We start from the raw sequence: 19131 nt of genomic DNA on the forward strand, positions 1-19131 counted from the left end.
TCTAAACTGGGTGACAAGGATCTGTCCTGATGTCCAGTGTAGTTTAAATTCGTAGATATGTAAAAATGCAGGCCCGTGTGATCAGATAACTGCTGCTTTAAATAGTATATGCCTATGTGCTGAGTCCTACTACTTCCTGTCCTCATTTCATCCCCAGCACCTTTACGGTCTGAAGTTATATAATCCCATGTTCATCCTAAACATTGGTGTCTGGTGTCCAGCGACAGGAGCAGAGAAAATGTAGTAATCATTACAGGCACTTTCTTTTTATAACATTCCCTATAAATTCCATACGTTGAGGTTACAGTTTTTGATTTGAAGACTCAATTTACCACGCTGCACCGCATATCCTGTTATTTCAAGAAGTACTACGTATCTATAGCTTGAAAATTGCGTTCGTTTTAAAAGGTCACATAACAAGGTACTTCACGATGACCTCAGCCAAATTGCGGCCCTTTTTTGAACCTCCAAGTCCTGATCACCTGCATTTCAGAGGGCGGTCTCTCCTCCCATAGGACTATGCTTTATTATCACAAACGGGTAGTGATTATTTAACTGTGTCAGTCGGTCGAGGTCCCATGCGACGGCGCTGGATCCCGTTCGACTTAAGCAGCTTGCATTTCTACGTTGTATTTATTTGAACTGAAGAGTGTTTCATTTCACTGGCTTTTGCCAAGTGGGAATTTTTTCACTGGCGGTCGAGTGGTTGGGAATTAACAACACATGCCCGAGTCTGAAATGTACCTTTATTAAACGGGCCACCGCAGCACTTCACGAGCCCGGGGAGTCCTAAGATGCACACACAGTGACACGTTTACACATGGTTTTTACCACACCACAGGGGCCGCTGATCTTCCACAGGGTGGAAGGTCACTCAGACGGTTTGCCATGAACAGTAGCTTTAAGTTAGTTGGACGTGGGGAGTCGACTGTTGGCTGAAGAAAAATGGTTCTGCTATGCAATTTCCAAATGTTAATTAGAGAAGGTCATAAAGTTTCTTGGAAAAGGTCAAGGAGGCACGGCGAAGTCATGAAGAGGTGCTCGGGGGTTGGGGGGATTTTCCCTGACAAACAGGACAGGCTATTGGAAGCCATGGAATCAAAGTTTCCACCACACAGCGACTGCCACGGCGGTGTTGTAATACCAGAAAATTCAGCGTTTATTACAAGTTTATTTACACTTTCACCACTCCAACACTCAAGGCCAAAAATGGAGAAAAATCATTAGGCTTCGAATAGTTTTCTTTTTTTAAACCCTAAGTGATATCTGCCACTGTAATTAGTTCCTTATATGGTGAATTAAATATTTACACTGTTCTAATCCGAAGTTTATGGGAGAAGTAAAAGTGCATTAAGGGAAATACATTTGTTTTAAAAGCACTACTAACGGAGGCCATCACCTCAAATGGTGTGTTTGGACCAACTAAAAGAAATGGTTTACATTTTAGAAAAAAAACATTTCCCTTTGCTGTATTCACACTGAGAGAAATTCCAGAATTGACTTCCCATTTAATGGCCTGACATACATGCTGTGTGCACCGCAAATATCTCTCGAGCCGACGGGAGGAAACAGAGACGGCCATTGAGGGAACCTGCAGGTCATACTTTGAAGAATTCCACTGAGGAGGGGAATGGAGATGGGAGAGTGGGAGGAAAAATATACCTCAGAGAAAGACCTGTTTTGAACAAGGACGCCATGGAAAAATCCAGATATTTCACACACAGAAACACTACCGCGCACCTCAAAAAAAAAAACACAGACGGTGAAAAAACAAGGCTGAGTGGAAGGTACGAAGGATACATGAAACAGGTGGGACTCAAAGAGGGGGGGGGAGAGCTCTCCTGCGGGAGACGTTGGCTGTTTTCTTTAATATCCACCAGAGTAGTGTAAACTCTGAAATGGACGGTATCTTTCTCACACACATCGACATATGGCCGTATAACATCCTTACCTCTCCTGCAGTGCCTAATGGCCATTTTGCACATCCTCGACTCAGCAATGGTAGGACAGGGTATTGTGTCCTTGGGTGGTTTCTTTACAATGTGCCGTGTCCGGGTCTCGAGACCCCACTTGTAGCCACAGGTTTTGTTTCTCCTGTTGCAGGCTCCCCACTCGCTCCACTGGCCCACCTCACAGCCCTCTGCAGAGACACACGGAGACAGTGACGCGCCGTGAAACCACAGCAGAGTTCAATTCAGAGGCAACACAAAGTTCCCGGGTCAAGCTTTAATACGGAGGCGACCGAGCTTTGCCTGCAAGTTAGAAAATCTTTGTGTGTGGTCCCAGTTCAGTTGAGAGATTCTGGAGTAAAGTGTGCAGATAAAGTAAGATACGTAAAATAAGTCTGTTTACTTTCCTCACACTTTTTGTTTTACATATTTGTGTTGTCTCACGTACCTCCACACTCCATGGTGTCCTCCAGCGGGGCAAAGCCCTCGGGGCACTTATCAAAGCAGCGCCCTTTGTGCAGGTAAAAGCCTGACTTGCATTTGGTGCAGAAGTCTTTGCTGAAGCAGGACTCGCAGTTCTCTATCCTGCACCCTGGAGGAAGAAGAGGAGAAAGAAGAAGAGAGTCATCAAGGTCCGACCGACCCTCTCATCTGGAGTTGATTGAATGCTGAGGGGTTTGGGTGAGGTTTTTTTTGAAAGGATTATGTTTTTTTTTCTCCTAAAAAAAAAGAAAAAACACAATTCCCCAAGAATCATGTCTCTGTGGGTTTCAATGCGTTTCGGGGAACATGTTTCGCCTAAAAGATATTATATTTTTGTTTTGTCAAATTGTTGACAATGACCTCTTTCAACAATTTGCGGCAACACCCAGTTAACGGCCGCGTTACAACGTCCCATTAGAGCCCTGAGTAGTGTCCTAAATATGCTACGCTATCACGCCACACTGCTGCAATCTGTGTCTGCATTACTGAGGATTACTGAGATGTCCTGTTTCCATTAAAGGGTGAACGATGGCTCGTGTTGACAATGCCGGCCAGCTGTGTGGAAGTTCTGGCCGCGGCATGAAAGGGGGAAGGTGGGTCAGGAAACAGGGGAGCCCGGCCAAACCGATGCTGATGCTTTTTGTCAGCAAACGCGACAGCGCACTTACCCTCCCAGCCACGCCCTGCTGTCGCGCGTGACACACAGCGCCGTGCTCACAAAGGGAAAGACGCGGCAATGTGTCATCGAGCTCTGACTATAATAGCAGTTCGGGAAGGGGCCAAATTACAACAGCCGCACCAACAGGGCCACGCACAGGCCCACATGATTAGAAGGAGCCTCCTGGTGCTGGCTAATTTATGGCGTTCCTCAGAGGCTCTACGTGGGTCCACTGGGCTTCTAATGTCAGGGAGCGACGATCCCACCGCTTACGAGGTTGCCCCCCAGGTAAGGTGTAATCTGCCCTGCTGATTGTGTTGTGGCGTGGGTGGGGGTGGGGTGGGGGGGGGCGAGACATGTATTAGCGGGTGCGTGCTTTAACACATGTGAGCGTGATGGAGGCTGAGGGCTGCTCTTTTTTATCTGTGACCCTTGCAGGGCCCGGGGAAGGGAAGGTATTCACAATCACACCCCTTAATTACAACATCTCAGCTAACCATCAGCCTCCTCCTCAACATTCTTCCAAAACGAGGGGGTCCCTCCCTGCTTTACTTTGAACCCTGAAGTATGGCCTCTGCCCACTCACTCTGGTCTCACGCTTTGCCAAATAGCCTAAAAAAACCACAGACACAGACTCGCATATATAGCACACAAACATACCAATCAGATATGACTTGAGATACAAACCGACGCAGCAAAGAAGCTGCACTCCAAATTAAGAAAAATTTACATAATATGACTAATACTGTAACAATTTCCTGTGTTCTCATATCCCGTTATTAAATGAATCATCTGATATTATTTTTCTCCTCTGGGTATTTATTCTGCTGTTTATTTTCGCAACATGGCTTTGATCTGGAGTTATGCATTGCTGTGTGGAGACACCAGTGTGGAATGGGTGACTCCCAGAAAGGCATAAATGCCTTTTGTTGTCTTTTTTGTTTTAGCTCTGAATCAGTCGGGCTCATGTTTTAATAAAAACTAAACCCAATACAAGAAGGAGGCTAATAAATCACGAGGCCAACTGGAATAGCCTAATTCTGTGTTTTACCCTTCACATGTCCCAGACCTGTCATCACCTGACTTTTAGCTCCAAAACAAAACAAAATAAAAAGACAAAAAGGGCGAACGAGAACAGCTGGCAGCAGTCTCAAGCATTGGGGTTGTTGTGCAATCCTCATTCATTAACAGTGAATAGCAGCAACACAGCTGTGTGTTCTTGCTGTGGCAGTAGCACTTGACAAGGGATTTTAATTAAAACACGACTGTTTGTTTCAGAAAGGGTGCAAACGCCAGGAAAGGTTGTTTTCTAAATAGAAGATAAGTAATAATGTCCCTCTGAGAGATTGATGAGGTGGAGGACACATCAATGCAGCTCCTTGGGAGTCAGAATGCAGGGAGGCAAAGCTGCAGGGTCAGGGGTCATTGGGGAGCGAGGTCGGTAGGAAGGGATCACTATGACAGAAATTTATCCTTCTGTCGGGTTATCTGGCAAATGGCTATCTGTGACACGAGAGAATCTCCCACACTGACCAATGGGCCAAACGAGGCAGCTCAGCCAGCAGCTTCAGAAAGCGATACAGCGGCGCGGGTTCATTCTCCCAGCGGGATTAACCTCTGGACCACCTTTAAAATCTTCGTCGAGGTGCCTCGGGGAGACTAATGAGAAATAATGAGGTCATCAGATCACGTTGAAGGCCCGGTGTTCCTGGGACTTAAACGCATTATCATCATTATCTCCGGGGCTGGTTCTGGCCCCCCGGGTTACATCATGAAGGCGAGAGGAAAAGCCTTGTGTCTAAGCTCTGAGGGGTATTTCAAATAGAGCTGTGGGTAAAGTGCCATAGGCCGCGCAATTTATAGAGATGTCCTCAGCCCTGCGGCAGTTCAACCATTACCCGCGCCGCTGTCACGCCTCTCTTTTTTTTTTTTCTTGACTTTACACTTGAAATTTATGTGGTTTGCATGTCAAGTTCATTTGAAGTTGCAAAATGAGTCAAAGAGTGTCACTTGTGCTCAAATCGTGCATACTTGGCAAAAGATGTCCCTCAGTTGTGGTCTGGATGGAGAACCCTGCCGATTTTATCACGGAGAAGCAAAGCCTCAAGTGAGCCTCAGTCAACTTCTGTTACTCCGAAACCCGACCGCACCATGTGAAACGACTCTATATATTTACACGGATATTTGCCGCGTAAAGAAAGGGCGCTAAATCGTTTTGTGAGGACGGATCTCTCGTGTGGGGAGGTGGGTTTCTTGCGTTATCTGAGGCGGAGGGCGGGTTGCGAGACCGCGCTCATCAGCCTCCTCCGGAGAGCTAACCAGAACCGACGTTGCACAGCAGGAGTGTCCATGTCGTAAAAAAAAAGGCCTGGCAGTGCGAAGGGGAAAACAAGCCCCACTTTTCCATCCTTCGGCTCCAAGCGGAGTCGAACAGCTCCGACCTGTTCTCTAGGCACCGGGGTTCTGCTGACATGGGAGCTCTGGCTTGCTCGCTGCCACCCAGCCATGTCGTGTGGAGCTGCGGATGGCAGGAGTTCATGGAAAAGGCCAGACCTGCCATGTTCTTCCCAACTGTCTCCGTGGTGGAGGGGGGGGGGGGGTTTCCACCTGGAGGCTCCTCCGCGCGCCAGTGGAGAGAGCCAGGTGAAGCAGAGGGGGTGTTCCTGTCAATCAGCATCTCCCAGAGAGAGAACGGCGATGACAGACGTCTCCGCGGCTCTCCAAGCCTCTTCACTCCAAGGAACACAGTCTGTGATACACCACGACCTGCCCCTGTATCTGCTCAGCCACCTCCAATGTACACACAGACAGCTCAAGATTCTAACGGCGGTGGAGCAAAGACAGCCGGCCTGTCCACTCACACTACTCCGCTTGGTGTAAAAAGCAGAGTTGTGAAAAATAACCCGGTTCAACTCAGAAGCGTGGCTTGGTTTGGTGGGTCCATTGTGTTGTCTGGCAGATCTGAAAGTTAGTAAAGCTGTGATGATTGAACGTCTCTTGGAGGCGCACAGGCTAAAAGCAACTGGTATTTTTATTGGTTAGACTGTGCAATGGAAATAGCCACGAGCTCTGAATTAGGGCAGGAAAGGAAGAAGTAGAAAGACACGGAGAAGCTTTCAGCTGTGCCAGCTATACGTTACGAAATCCATTTTAGTGCCTTTACAGAGCAATGGTACCAACTCATGATGCTCGGCTCTAATCCACCTCCAACCCAACAAATCCCCGTGGTGTACTTAAAAAATGAAACAATCCCGGAAAGTCTCATCCAATTGCCAGTCCTGCTAGTCTTAAAAGGACGTGACAAAAAAGAAAAGACATAGTACAACGAGACACATTACAACAGTTGGACTTTGTAACAACTACTTAGCCAGAGAAGTGCATTAAGAAAAACGTATTGCAATTAGCTATCCTAAACCATTACCTCTGACAAAGGAGTCTCCAGTGGCACCATAAACTGGCTCTGAGCTGGGACCATTGGACCACCTTTTCTAGGGTAATTGCCAATAGCATGTTTGGTGGCGGGGGTGTGGTTCGGCTCGGTTGCAGAGGGGACAGGGTGGGGGAGTCGCTCTCTGGGGACCTATGCCAGGTGGAGGTGTAATTGGCCTCAGCTGCGGCACTTAAGTTTAATTGTGTCTCTCCCCATTAAAAACACAGTAGTGGCGATCCGACGAGGATGGAGAAACGCCGACAGGGAGTCACGGCGTCCTATGTGTTATTGACAATAAGCCAGGTATCCCGGTATCCAGGCTTGTTACACCGTGGCTTGATCGGACTGCATTTGTGTGTGTGGCAGTGGGGGTCCTTAATAAAGCCTGAGGGAGGGAGTTTGGAGTGCAGCCTTTCTGACCCGCTCAACACTTTCTCCCTGCTAAAAGACAGCTCTGATCGTCGCCTTTCAGCTCATAATTCTTTCAGCAAGAGAGCCCGCCTGTGATACACAATGACAGAGTATGCTTTGGCTTGGGAATATATGTTAAAACCGAGGAATTATCAAATCTGAGGCGAGAGCGTGACTGCACCGCATTCACACAGATTTGGCTGTACATAAAGCAGCACACTGTGTGACTGTTACTACAAATCTTCGCCGCAGAGCAGCGGGGTTGACACCCGCAGACACTGGTGTGGGGCCTGTTCTGGGCAGCTGATAAGAACCCCTGTGGATAACACTGGCGTTACTGCATATGGTTTATACATCAGCCCATCCTTCTGCTGCTAAAAGAAATTCTCGCAAAGCACAACTCCAATGTGACATAGTAATGAAACAAAAGAAACTGCGACATTTCAGTAGTTGATATTGTGAATCCCAATTATCTAACCTCTTTGGAGTTTTTATTTGCACATCTTCATTATAATAAGGTGACCTAATGAATACATTTATGTGATTGAAAAGGTACAGCCTACACTTTAAATTAAATTTGCCTTATTACTTGATTATTGTCACATATTGCGACATATTGAAAGACTGCCATTGGAATTTAAGGTTCAAAGTCATCACGGTCAAGTCAGAAGTCCCCAGTACTTTCTGTGGTAGACTGTAATTGCTATATCATGGGCCAAAGTGTATCTCCTGAAGGTTGAACACAATAAATATGGGTATTTTAAAAGGGCCAGAAAGCCATGCTGAGCCGGGTCATAATGTCGACTTATAATAGAGTCTGATATGACATTTTACTCACACCCATGCTGAACAACATTACACAGCTGATGAGGTTGTAGCCAAACAAAGCGTCCATTCTGTTAGTTGGTTACCAAACGCATTGCTAACTGCAACCCCCTCGGCTCTGGGCTCAGAGCAGCTGTTGGAAGGTTTGGTGATTCATTCGGCTCGGTTATCACTAGCGGCTCCTACTGGTCAGGAGCGAGTGAGGAGTCAGCAGGACGTCCATGGCAGTGTATGGCGTTGTAAGAAAGTGCGACTCAATCGGTCCATCAGCCTGCAGCCATAACTGGCCACCCAAAGAGGTTGTGCAGTTTGCTGTAGCAGAGTGCAAGATCATTCGTGGACTCTGAGGCTGGAGGCTGAGGTGCACAGACTAATTAGCAGTATTGCGCAGACCCTTATCGGTCACACTACCCTCTGCTTGCCTTGTCATATTGCATAGTGTATATGTCTCTTCTGTCCAACCATGCCTCTCTCTGTCACACGGCTGCAGAGGCCATTCAGAAAAACTGAGAGTGAGATTCAAGCCAGCGAGTGGCTGAGCGCACAAGCCTTTTGCTTTCCACGCTCTTGTTTTCTTTCACCCAGGCAGTCCATGAAAGAAAAAAATCCACAATGAGATAAGATCACACAGACAAACTCTGGTGTAATAACAAGCAGCTGCTCCCTGTGAGTGAATTCGGAGCTTGTGTTTGAAAAGATCATGAAAACACAGACGTAATGCCACGTTCCAGGGCTCTCTTTTGGAAACCAGGAGCGCTCGCCAGCTCCGACCGCGTTGGAGGAGAACCCCTCGCCGTGTTTTGTCCAGCCTGCCTTTGAGCTCTCGCGGCAACTCACAAATAATATTTACTGACCCAACAATTAGCTTCAACACCAATAAAATACCCGCTCACATGGACCGTTTAGTGAAAACGACATGAGGAGCACAGCTGAGAACGAGGGTCAAATGGGGAACTGGATTAGAGGGCCATGACCGAGGCAGCGATCACATCAAAGTAGGTCTCGCTCATAGATCTGATGTTACGTGACAATCCAATATGTGGCTCTATGAGCAGTTTGCACGGAGAGGGATTCAGATTAACATTCTCAAAACTGCTGGCTAACGGCAACTTAACACACAAAGAAGATATACGCCCTCGTTAGATGCATCTTCCACTGCTACCTGTTCCTGCCCGGTTGAATGTGAACACGCTCTGATTTCAAATTGCCCATTTTTTTGGGGTACTGAAGACAACATTTTCTAAACTATCCGAGCTCCCTACCCCCTCAGTTAGCCGAAGCGGCTTTAACGTGCTTTTCATTTTCATAATCAAATGGAGCCAGCAGACGTACTTGCATCTTGGTTGAGAGCTATTGGGCGAACAGAGTTTTTTTTTTTCTTCTTCCTGCGGTTGCTACATGGTCACATTATAGGGCCTGAAGGTCCGGACGCTCTCCTTTGGGGCTTGCGTCTGTCAGGAGTTTGGCTCAGAGAATCAAATGAGTTCAAGTTCCTCTCTCTTTTTTTATATGAAACACTCAGCCAACACCTCGGGCTCCGTGTAAAGCTACAAAGGCTCCCTCTCTCTCTCCCAGCATATTCCACGTTAAAACAAGGAGATCGAGGTGCTACAAGAGGAGAGGGAGACATTTCATTAATTTAATTTTACAGTTAGTCTTTCACGAGAATCATGAGAGCACGTCAAAGTCTCGCTGTTATTGTTGAGAGTTTATCTTTTTTCAACCAGTAAAAGATGATTTAGAGAGTGTGTGAGACTGAAGGCGTGGTCTGTCTCGAGTTATTAAACCAACAGAAAAAACATTTATTTATTTTACTGCAAGCCGCAAGAGTAATATGTGTAATAATGGGACTATTATGAGATTATTCGCTAAATATCTAACAATGTTTTTATAGCTGAAACAATAACGCAAAGGGAGCCAAGCTTGGAATGAGGCTATGTTTTTCTTCCTCGCGGATACACTACTAATGCTAAAGATGAATGCTTTCCCGCTTTTAAATGCTTTGTTTTCCTCTTATCAAACTTCAATGAACACACTGTTCTCGGTCAAGGATCTGGACTCTTCAATTGGGACTGGCTTCCTGTTCAAAGTCAAAAAGCGTTCTTCGCTGCCAAGGACTTACACTGTCTGGTGAAAATCTCAACCTACAAGCCAGAAGAAGTTAGTTTCATGCCCAAATGCAAATATATAATCAGCCTTTTGGTTTGGAGGATATTGAATGACATGGCAAAAAGGGCCCGGTTTTATAGAAGTCTCTGTGGTGGGTTTGGCCGAGTCGTCAATGCTTCTTAACCTGCATTTTTGCACATGGATTTCAAGCTATCAAACATCCTCGTGTCCGGGTAGGGTGTTTTTTGTATTGTAGCTGTAACGGGATTGCTAAAACGAGATGAGAACATCTGAGCAGGACTTCGCGGTCGAGTCCCAAGGGAGACGCTGCTTAGACGATGCTTCCCTGCTCACATCCACCTGTGTGAGAGCCGTTCAAATTCAGAGGTATGTGTGTCTCCTCTGGGTAATTGACAATATATCATGTGTTATGGGAAAAAGGGGGGCACGTTGATACCAACAAGGAGGGTGTGTGTGTGTGTTTCGTGACTGGGGATGGTGGGGTTTTGGGGGGAAGGAGGGGAAAGTCAGCAGGGTGGGAGATACGGGGATAGGGGGTGAGGCAGGGGGGTGGGTACTTACTGGAGCACATGTTGATTTCAAGGGTGCGCATGCCGTAGTATCCGGCCGGACAGTCGAGCAGGCACTCCCCGTATTGCCTCATCCTCTCTCTCCGCAAAAACAGGAAGAGCTTGGGTTGGCAGTTCACACAGCCGTTGTCCCTGGAGCACACCGAGCAGCCTTTACAGATGGGGTAGCCTCCATAGCTAGCTGCAGGACAAACACAGACAAGGTGATTAATAAGACGGAAGGTAACGCAGCAAGAGTCACACAGGAGTTAAAAGAACTTTCTATGTGTGTGTACATTTTTATATCCCGATTTAAGTGGTGCTTTGCCCATCAATTATTGTAACTTTCGGCAATCCAATAAGTTCGTTCGTCGTTTTTTTCCTGTTTTATTCCCTTGTGTGTCTGTGTTGGCTTCACTTCTTGCCGTGGTGTGTTTTCTCGGCCTCCGTCACTAATTTGTTGTTTGTTTCTCCCTGTGTCCAATCCAATCACCTGCACCCCCCCCCCCCCCCCCCCGTGTACCTGTTGCATCTCCTATTTGGGTTTTGAACTAAGCCGAACCGAGTTCCAACAGGAATATTGTCTACTCATCACTAACAAATATATGAACGCCTTAGATCGTTCAAAACGTTGAACGTATTATAGCTAAGAGTCTTAGCTATAATATCCACTTATCCATTTGAAAATACTCCAATACTGCAAATTAGTTCAGAAAATGTGCACACGGTGGTGCTTTTTTCCTTAGTGAAGCCAGAAGCTAAAAAAGAAAACGAGACACTGAGTTGCTAGCTAACACTGACATGAGTATCATCTCTCTCATACAGACATGCTAAAACAACAGCAAAAATAACCACCAAGCGTCCATCATATTATTTTTATTTTTTTTGCGAGATACGTGCAACGGCCTTTGTTTGTCTGAGGTGCAACGATAACAATGTGATTTAGGGTTAGCAGACTACAGGGAGGCTAACCCTAACCCAATTTTATTATTAGGTCAGCACTATTGTTAGTTTGTGCTACAACCTCATTGCAACACGCTAGCATAGTCGTTCAGTCGTTCAGAACAGAAAAGCAGAATTCTTTTAGACCGGAATATCCTCCCTCATGTGTCCTGACGACGACAAGGACAGGATGGACTGGAGGGAACAGACTCAGCTGCCCGAATACGAGCTCAAAACGAAGCTACCGGGATGGATATATTAGGAGGATATCCAATAATTCATGGTAAAAATGTCCAAATCAACAATCTGTCATTCACAGAAACTCTGGCTCTCCTCTCGATATTTGAATACTAATTGGTTGTGAATGTGAATATTGCATTAATTCTGATCAGGGCTGGCTTCCTGAACAATTGTGTTGAGACAGACGATGACAGCCCCCAAAAACCACAGTGGCTCTGGCCTCGGCTCCAGTTGCCTGCGGAAGACAAAGGAGCCAGTAACAAGACAGTCTCTAAGTGTAGACACGTGACTCTGTAGACTCTTTACCGTCCCGTTTACGGGAAAATCTCCTTGGGCGAATCCAATTTCTCAAAGGAGAGATCAAAGCCGAGTCTTAAATATCACAAGCAGGGACCGGGTAACAGCACGGCTCAATCGGAGCGACCTACCGCATCGCCTAATAAGACACTGCACAGCAAACTGGACAAATATTGTCGAGCTGGGAGATGGGCAGCAGAGAGGGATGCTGGCTGAGCCAAACCCCACTCATCCCCCTGAAGCCTGGGTGGATGGAAGTAAGATTAAGTGCTGATGAGATGGTTTACAGCGACACCCCATCGATCGCAGCAGCGCTCTGCGCCCGTTCCCGCTTGTCAGACCAGCGATTGTTCATCTGCAGACGGGACTCGCTTTATATGACACGTGAAGGAGAAACCCAATATTTGTCTGTTTCAAAAATACAGTGTGTTTAGTTTAAATCTGTGTCTAAAATATATTTTCTTATTTGTTCCAACGTAGGTCGCATCTCTGTTCAGAGTCAGTTGGTTGGTTGGTGGACAACTGGTTAAAATACATTTAACATATAAATTCAAATAGATCAAAACCAATCAACCTTTCATTGGATTAAAATAAAAAGATGTTGCAGGTTTTCATTAAAAAGAAAAAAAAATCCATTCTAGACTGCATCAGACAAAACCTCATACCATATATTTCTGTAGGATATACAGTCTGGATGTGTTTACAGGAAACTGACACACACTTTAACTCGGTCACATTTACTCCCTCTGCCTTCGCCAAACTTGATCACAGCACTGACAGGAAGGAAAAGCCAACTTGCCAAAAGTAAAGAAGTTTGAACCTGCACAGATTATTTCTCCAGCCTGTTGTGAGCGGGCTTGACTCTAGGACTATTGACTTTATAACTATTGACAAAGCGCTAACAATAACAGAAAAATAACACCAAGGCATGCGGCCATCTTTGATCACTGGCCAGTCAGTCAGCAGATTATTACAGTCGCTGAAAAGGTTTTCTATGACACATTCGTGTTGATCGTTTTGATGGTGGCTAATTTGGAAATGCACGCTGATTGAAGACAGCAAGATTAAACGGTGGCCAAAAGAGTACACATCATGGAATAAGCGTATGATTGGGCGTGCAAAAGGAAAAGGCTTTTTTGGTGCTGATCTTTGGAGATTAGCTTGCGTGTGTGTGTCTATGGAAAGGTTTGGAGGTTCAGGCCACAGGTATGTCAGGAAGGAGGCCACAATTCACAGTGTCTGGAGCAGAGCAGTCCAACTCTCGTCCTACACTACCGGCATAATGTCTAGCGCACTTTACATCAATCTGTCGAACGACCACAGGTTTCAGCCATTCTTAAAGAAAACATTCATCCATATGAATCTTATTTCTGAGAGTAGAAGAAATAATATATATATATATATATATGGAGAGAGATTTTACGGCAGAATTGTTGTTAAAAAAATAATTTGGAAGAGGGTTGTGGGTAAAAACATTTGCCTCGCCGGGCTTTGGCACTCAGTGTTTGCGATGTTTTTAAGTGCCACTAAAAGAGTAAATCAAACAAAAATGTTTTAAGTGTTGGTCCTTATTTGGCACTGCTAATGTTTCGTGTGCACTGGGATATGTTCTTGGATGTGTTTTTTATTTTTTGCATATTGTGTCTTTCTCCCGCTCTCAAAGAGAAGACGCATTCAAACACATCCATCCAAATGATAACTGTGTTTTGACACATGCTGGAATGCCTTCTATGGCTTCTTCTTTCCCCACAAATCATGTAATGCTCCAACTCATCTAACGTTTCTTCTGTCAATCCAGTCGAACCCGTAGTGACCCAGCCGAGGAGAAAGAGATCATTGTGAAAATATTGATACCAGGTTCACTGTACTACGTGTTTTTTTTAAACAGAGGAATTGAAACCCCATTCTGCCACTCCCTTAGCACGACAAAACCAATGTTATTTACGACTTCAACCACAGAATACATATGAGGCTAAATAAATCTGCAGTTCCCACTTCTGACATCAAACAGAAGATGGCTCTAAGCCACGAGTCCAAATGAACATTACTGAAGAAGCCTCTGCAAGAATCATAGAACAAAAAGAAAGTTAATAAGCATCGTTGTGTCATGTTTTCTACAAGGCGGAGGGATAATACAAAGCTTTTATATATGAACCGAAGATATACTTTATATACATCAACATATATTGTGCCAGTAAAACTGATGATAATTCTGTGTTCCACACCAAATGTGTTTGTAATCACAAAGGGATCCCAGTATTATTTGCATTCATAAGTTGAACTAATGTGCAAGTCTTGCTCTCCATTAACTAGGTGTTAATTAAGTGATGCATTGACGGGAAGAATGGGAAAACTGTTTGTGACACGCTTAGCGTTATGCGCAGTAAGCATTTTAACCAGGTAGCTTAGCTCTGTAGCTTTCTTACACATGGCTACCATTAGCTTACTAGCTTGTCACAATGTCGTTTAAGCTGCCCTTTTGCAAAATATCTAGAAAAACATGGCTTTGTTTAAAAATGTAATTGTTGTTTTTACATTAAACAAAATATATATAATATGTTCCAGAGTTGGCTTTACAGAACTAGGGAGAAGTTGTTGCCTAAAACCCTTGCCCCATTTATAGTGTTTATGCCAAGCTAGGCTAACTGGCTTCCAATTTTCATCAAACTCAAGGCACTTCAATCATCAATCTTTTTTTTCCAGAATCTTTGAAACTAAAACGTTAAAATAATGTAATCACAATTTGGACCTGAAACAAGGGGCTATGCAGGTATTTCTTGATGAGCATTAAGTTTTAGTTCTTCATTTAAGTTGGGCTCTCAGCCTGAAGTATGACGGCATGTTTGAGGCGTAGCACTTTCATGCTACGGCTGTATAGGCTTGCTGGGAGGTTTGCTCTGAAACAGCTCACGAGCATTTAGGTCCGCAGTGAGATCCAGCAGAAACCCAAACTCTGTCTCAGGTACGTTTTTATGAGTCCAAAGCAAGCGTGACAGATTGCGCTGGAGGCTGCCAAAAACCTCCACATATACACAGGGTTCCACCCGCGGCCGGCGCACTTCCTGCCTTCCATTCACCTACTGTTACCCATGAAATCATTCACATGACCCATTCCTACTTTCTGCAACCCAAAACCCTAACAGGGCAAATTGCACATCATTTTTGTGTTTCTTTTAGAGCCCCGGACTTAACCCAGAGAACAAGAAGTCATTCTTACGTGGGGTTTCGCTGCTGTAGCTCTTGTAAAGTTTGGTAAATACATTTACTGGTGGATACTGATACTTTAGAACCGTTTCAGCTCTTTCCACATGACGATACATTATTATGCTAAAAGATGAACACAGTTCAAGCAGTATTTTAAAATATAAACATACTTAATATAGACATTGTTTTAAGGGTGGACAACAGAAACTGGGCTGTTTCTGATTTCTTTTTAGTTTTGTATAATTTCCTTTTGTTTCATGTTTTATGGACAAAATTAAATTAAATAATGTCAAAAATATTTGCTAATGAAAATGATCGGCCATATCTGAAAAAAGAAGTGGTTACTCGCCTCTTTATCATCTCTCGGCTGCTCACTTCAATCACAGGCTGGTCATATGAACAGCTCTCACATCCTACCACTACTCTCGAGGGTTATTACTTTCTTTCCCCTGTAAAACCCTAAAGTTATTTCATCTAAGCTGGAAATCACCACCATCGGCAGTTAATGATTTTGGGCACAGAGGTATGAAAGGGGCATGAGATGAATGTTCGGATTGGACCATAGTTTATCTTCACGTATACTTTGAACACAACGCTAAAATGAAAGAGATAGCACAGGATACAACCGGATAAAAAAGGGTGTCTTGGAGCGGATCTGGAAATGCAGCGGACTTGAGGGTAAATCATAACACAGCAGTGAATTCCAAACCCAGCCAAAGGGGGGGACAAGAGTTTATATTAAAACACAACTGTTTCTATTCTCACAGTTCTCCTGCATTTCTCAAAGGGCCCCTGGTATGTAAATCTAATAACACAGCCCCTGAATGCAACTAACCAGCAGCCACACTGCCCATTGTTTGGAAAAGACATTTACATCACGGCCTATATGAGAAAGTAACACGACAAAACAGTTTATCCGCTCCATCTGTACTAACTATAAATGTCATATGGGGAGAGGCAGCAATTGCAAAACCTCAAGTTTTGAAGTCGCATTGCAGCAGCAGGTCAAGGGCATTTGTGCTGTCATGTGGAAAGCATCACATCCACCAACACAATTATACGCTTTCCTCGTGGCATTGAGAGAATGATTGTTTATTGTTCACCTCCCTTGTTCCCTCCTAAATGAAAGTATACGCTTACTGCTGCTCCACTTTAAAGGCGAAGGAGAAAACTCTGGAGAGACAAAGGGCAGTGAAGGGACAGAGCGGCACTGCAGCCACCAGCCGTGTGTCAGTGAAAGTTAACAGGCGCTTTCTGGACCTCTGTTCCAACCAACTGACCATAGGCTCACACCGTGTACAAGTCAATGGCAGGAGAGCCAAGGGTATCAACCCCACGCACTCCCCAGGCGCTGTAGCGTCTCAACATTGTTCAATCTCATTAAAAGCTGCTACATGGAAAGATTACATCAAACCGCCCTCTTTTCAGGCGCGAGACTTTATTTGTCATGGAACTGGAAATTGCACTTAGCTCAAATTCTCTGAGAAAAAACAGAAGTGGTGAGACTGCGGCACAGTACAGTGAAGGCACATTTCTGTTCCAATTTAGCAGAAAATATGTTGGACTTGCCTCTGACTCCTTTCCAGCTGGAAATAGTCAGGTTTTAGGATCCACGTTTTTTCCCCCAGTTTACTTTAACAGATTGTCCTGTAAGCACATGTTTATAATTTAGGACAGTCCTGCTGCTTATAATGATTTTGCAGCAGTAGATTGAGCAAGCCCACTCACTGTCAGACATATTAGCTCAGCCAAAGTGTTCCTGTGACACAGATCCACCAGGCGAGGGGGCCAGCATAGTGATTTGAACACCTTTCTTGAAAAGGTGGCGGTTTATTAAGTGAACGGGTAAAACGGGCAGCTGCATTCCAAACGGGCAACTGGAAAATAGGGGCCAATTCAAAGCCAAATCAGCTAATACTAAATCTTACACTACTGTTTAACATTAGTTAGTGCTGATGTCACATGCTAACATGCGTCTCTTCCTAACGTGTAAATTGGACGCAGAACTGAGCCAAAAACCAAGGCAAAACCAATTCTTCCACAAAGTGGTGTCATCACAAACAAATAATGCTACACACCGTACAAAACATTTGAGTCTTGGCTACAATCTGCACTTATCCATATTAAAATACAACTTCAACAAGTGCTCATGTACATCATTTTTTAGCAAAGCTAAAAGCTAACAAAGAAAATGACACACTGAACGGGTGGCCGGGACAACGTTCAGATGCTGATATGTGGCTAAGGAAGTCATTTTCACGTAGGTTTAGTTGGATCCAATAGAATCACGACGATTCAAAAAAGGGGTTTGAATCGTCTGTCTTGGTCTCGCCGATTATGACATTCATTTCTCTGCCATCTTATCAGAGGAAGCTATCCAGGAAATGTAATCTGTGCAGTGTGTGTGTTCTATATTATCTCGACCTGCAGCCAGTCGGAGACACTCACAATGATTGTGAGTCAATCTGGAATCGTTCCTCGCACCTTTCGCCCATCTGTCCAGCTGAACTCATCATGGCTCTCACCCCTGAACTCTCTCCGTCTATGTATGAAGTTGCTTAGTTCACTTAATAACATCTTTATGATGACCTAAATCCTGATGTCCTGGGTCAAAACCCACATCTGGATCCCCTGATGTGAAAGAGACCTCATAATTCTTGTTTAAGGAAAATTAGCAATAAAAGGTAACCCAGCTGACCTCATCTTATGGTATGTGCCGGGTTCTTTCTATCACATTGATGCACAATTGACACTCGCTGCCTCGTCCATAGCAGACATGTGACGGCCATGGAAAGCTCTATGGTCCCACAGGAGGGAAAAAACATGAGAGAATAACCTTGATGTGGTGGTCAAAGTAAGTACATTCCCTCCTCAATGTGACTCGCAGTCCCATAAAAGGTTTTACGGCTCAGACGGGCCTGGAAACAACGGAATATTTGTTTGCAGTCAAAGTCAACATAGCTTAAACAACGTGCCGTAACAGTGAAAAACTCCCATCGGATTAAACGTTTCTTCCAGCAAAGGAAAAATCCATTGTAAAAGACCGTTTTGAACACTTTTAAAAATAACTACTGGTGATGCTGCATTTATAGCTCCGCTTTATTTTTGGTGGTGAATTTGATATATCAATGCTATAAAGTGGTTACAGCAAAAGATATTACGTAGATTGTGGCACTTCATCACAGTATAATGCATGAAACATCACACATTTCCTTGAGTCTCCATCCCTGCTGAAAGACTAAAACCAAAAGTTTGTGCTCACTATCACCGTTTTTATTTTCTTTCTTCGCTGAGTGACACAATTCATCACACGGCATCTGCCTTTGATTTTCTTGACGGTGATACTCGCTTCGTACGCTACAGCCCGTCGGGGCAGGTGCGCCAGGACTCAACGACACGTGGGAATGGAAACCCGGTGGGAGTATATCGATGACTCACGGGGATGGATCTTTCCCCCTGGGCAGGCACTGGAAGACGGGCACGTGGTTTACGTTTTTGTGCCAGTCTTTATTCACTCCTTAAAAGAAAAGCGATGATGTTCTAGTGATTTTTCAAACTCATCTCCACCGTTTCTAAGCAACTCGGCACATACGTGTTGTTTTGTGAATGCAACATGATGCGAAATCTGTATTTTGGACATTGGTGTGTTCAAAGCACCATAGCAACTACGGATGAACTAAGCAGTTAGACTTTGAAGATTTTGACAATATGAAACTAAAGTCGTCACGTGATGAAATTATGACATCTGTACAATTTCTGAAGATTGGACTTGATACATCATGGCCTCTTTGCCAGTGCGTTAGCGTACTGCAAAATCATGAGGAGTACCACAAATATATTTTTGTTAGTTGCGAGAGGCCAGGGATGACGCCACATTTGGAAGTTATTATCTCAAACATAGTTTGCGAAATACAGTAGGTTATAGAACTACTTACAATGGATGGATCTGTATTAACCATGCATCAAAATCAAAGTAAATATTTGAGTTGGAAAGCCAATATTTTATTTATGGAT

General features: G+C 44.6%; 1 protein-coding gene across 3 annotated transcripts in view; it reads right to left on the minus strand.

The window, feature by feature from the left end:
- Window positions 1–19131, minus strand: part of rspo2 (R-spondin 2) — a 48939-nt gene that overhangs the window by 18436 nt on the left and 11372 nt on the right. For all 3 annotated transcript variants that reach the window (XM_040166366.2, XM_040166367.2, XM_040166365.2), the window contains exons 3-5: window positions 10448–10636; window positions 2398–2541; window positions 1952–2140 (exon numbers count right to left, since the gene is read on the minus strand). In XM_040166366.2, the coding sequence (XP_040022300.1) occupies window positions 1952–2140; window positions 2398–2541; window positions 10448–10636 (522 nt within the window). The remainder of the gene's footprint in view (window positions 1–1951; window positions 2141–2397; window positions 2542–10447; window positions 10637–19131) is intronic.

Source organism: Gasterosteus aculeatus, chromosome 20 (assembly GCF_964276395.1).
Source record: "Gasterosteus aculeatus chromosome 20, fGasAcu3.hap1.1, whole genome shotgun sequence".
NCBI classification, from domain to species: Eukaryota; Metazoa; Chordata; class Actinopteri; order Perciformes; family Gasterosteidae; genus Gasterosteus; species Gasterosteus aculeatus.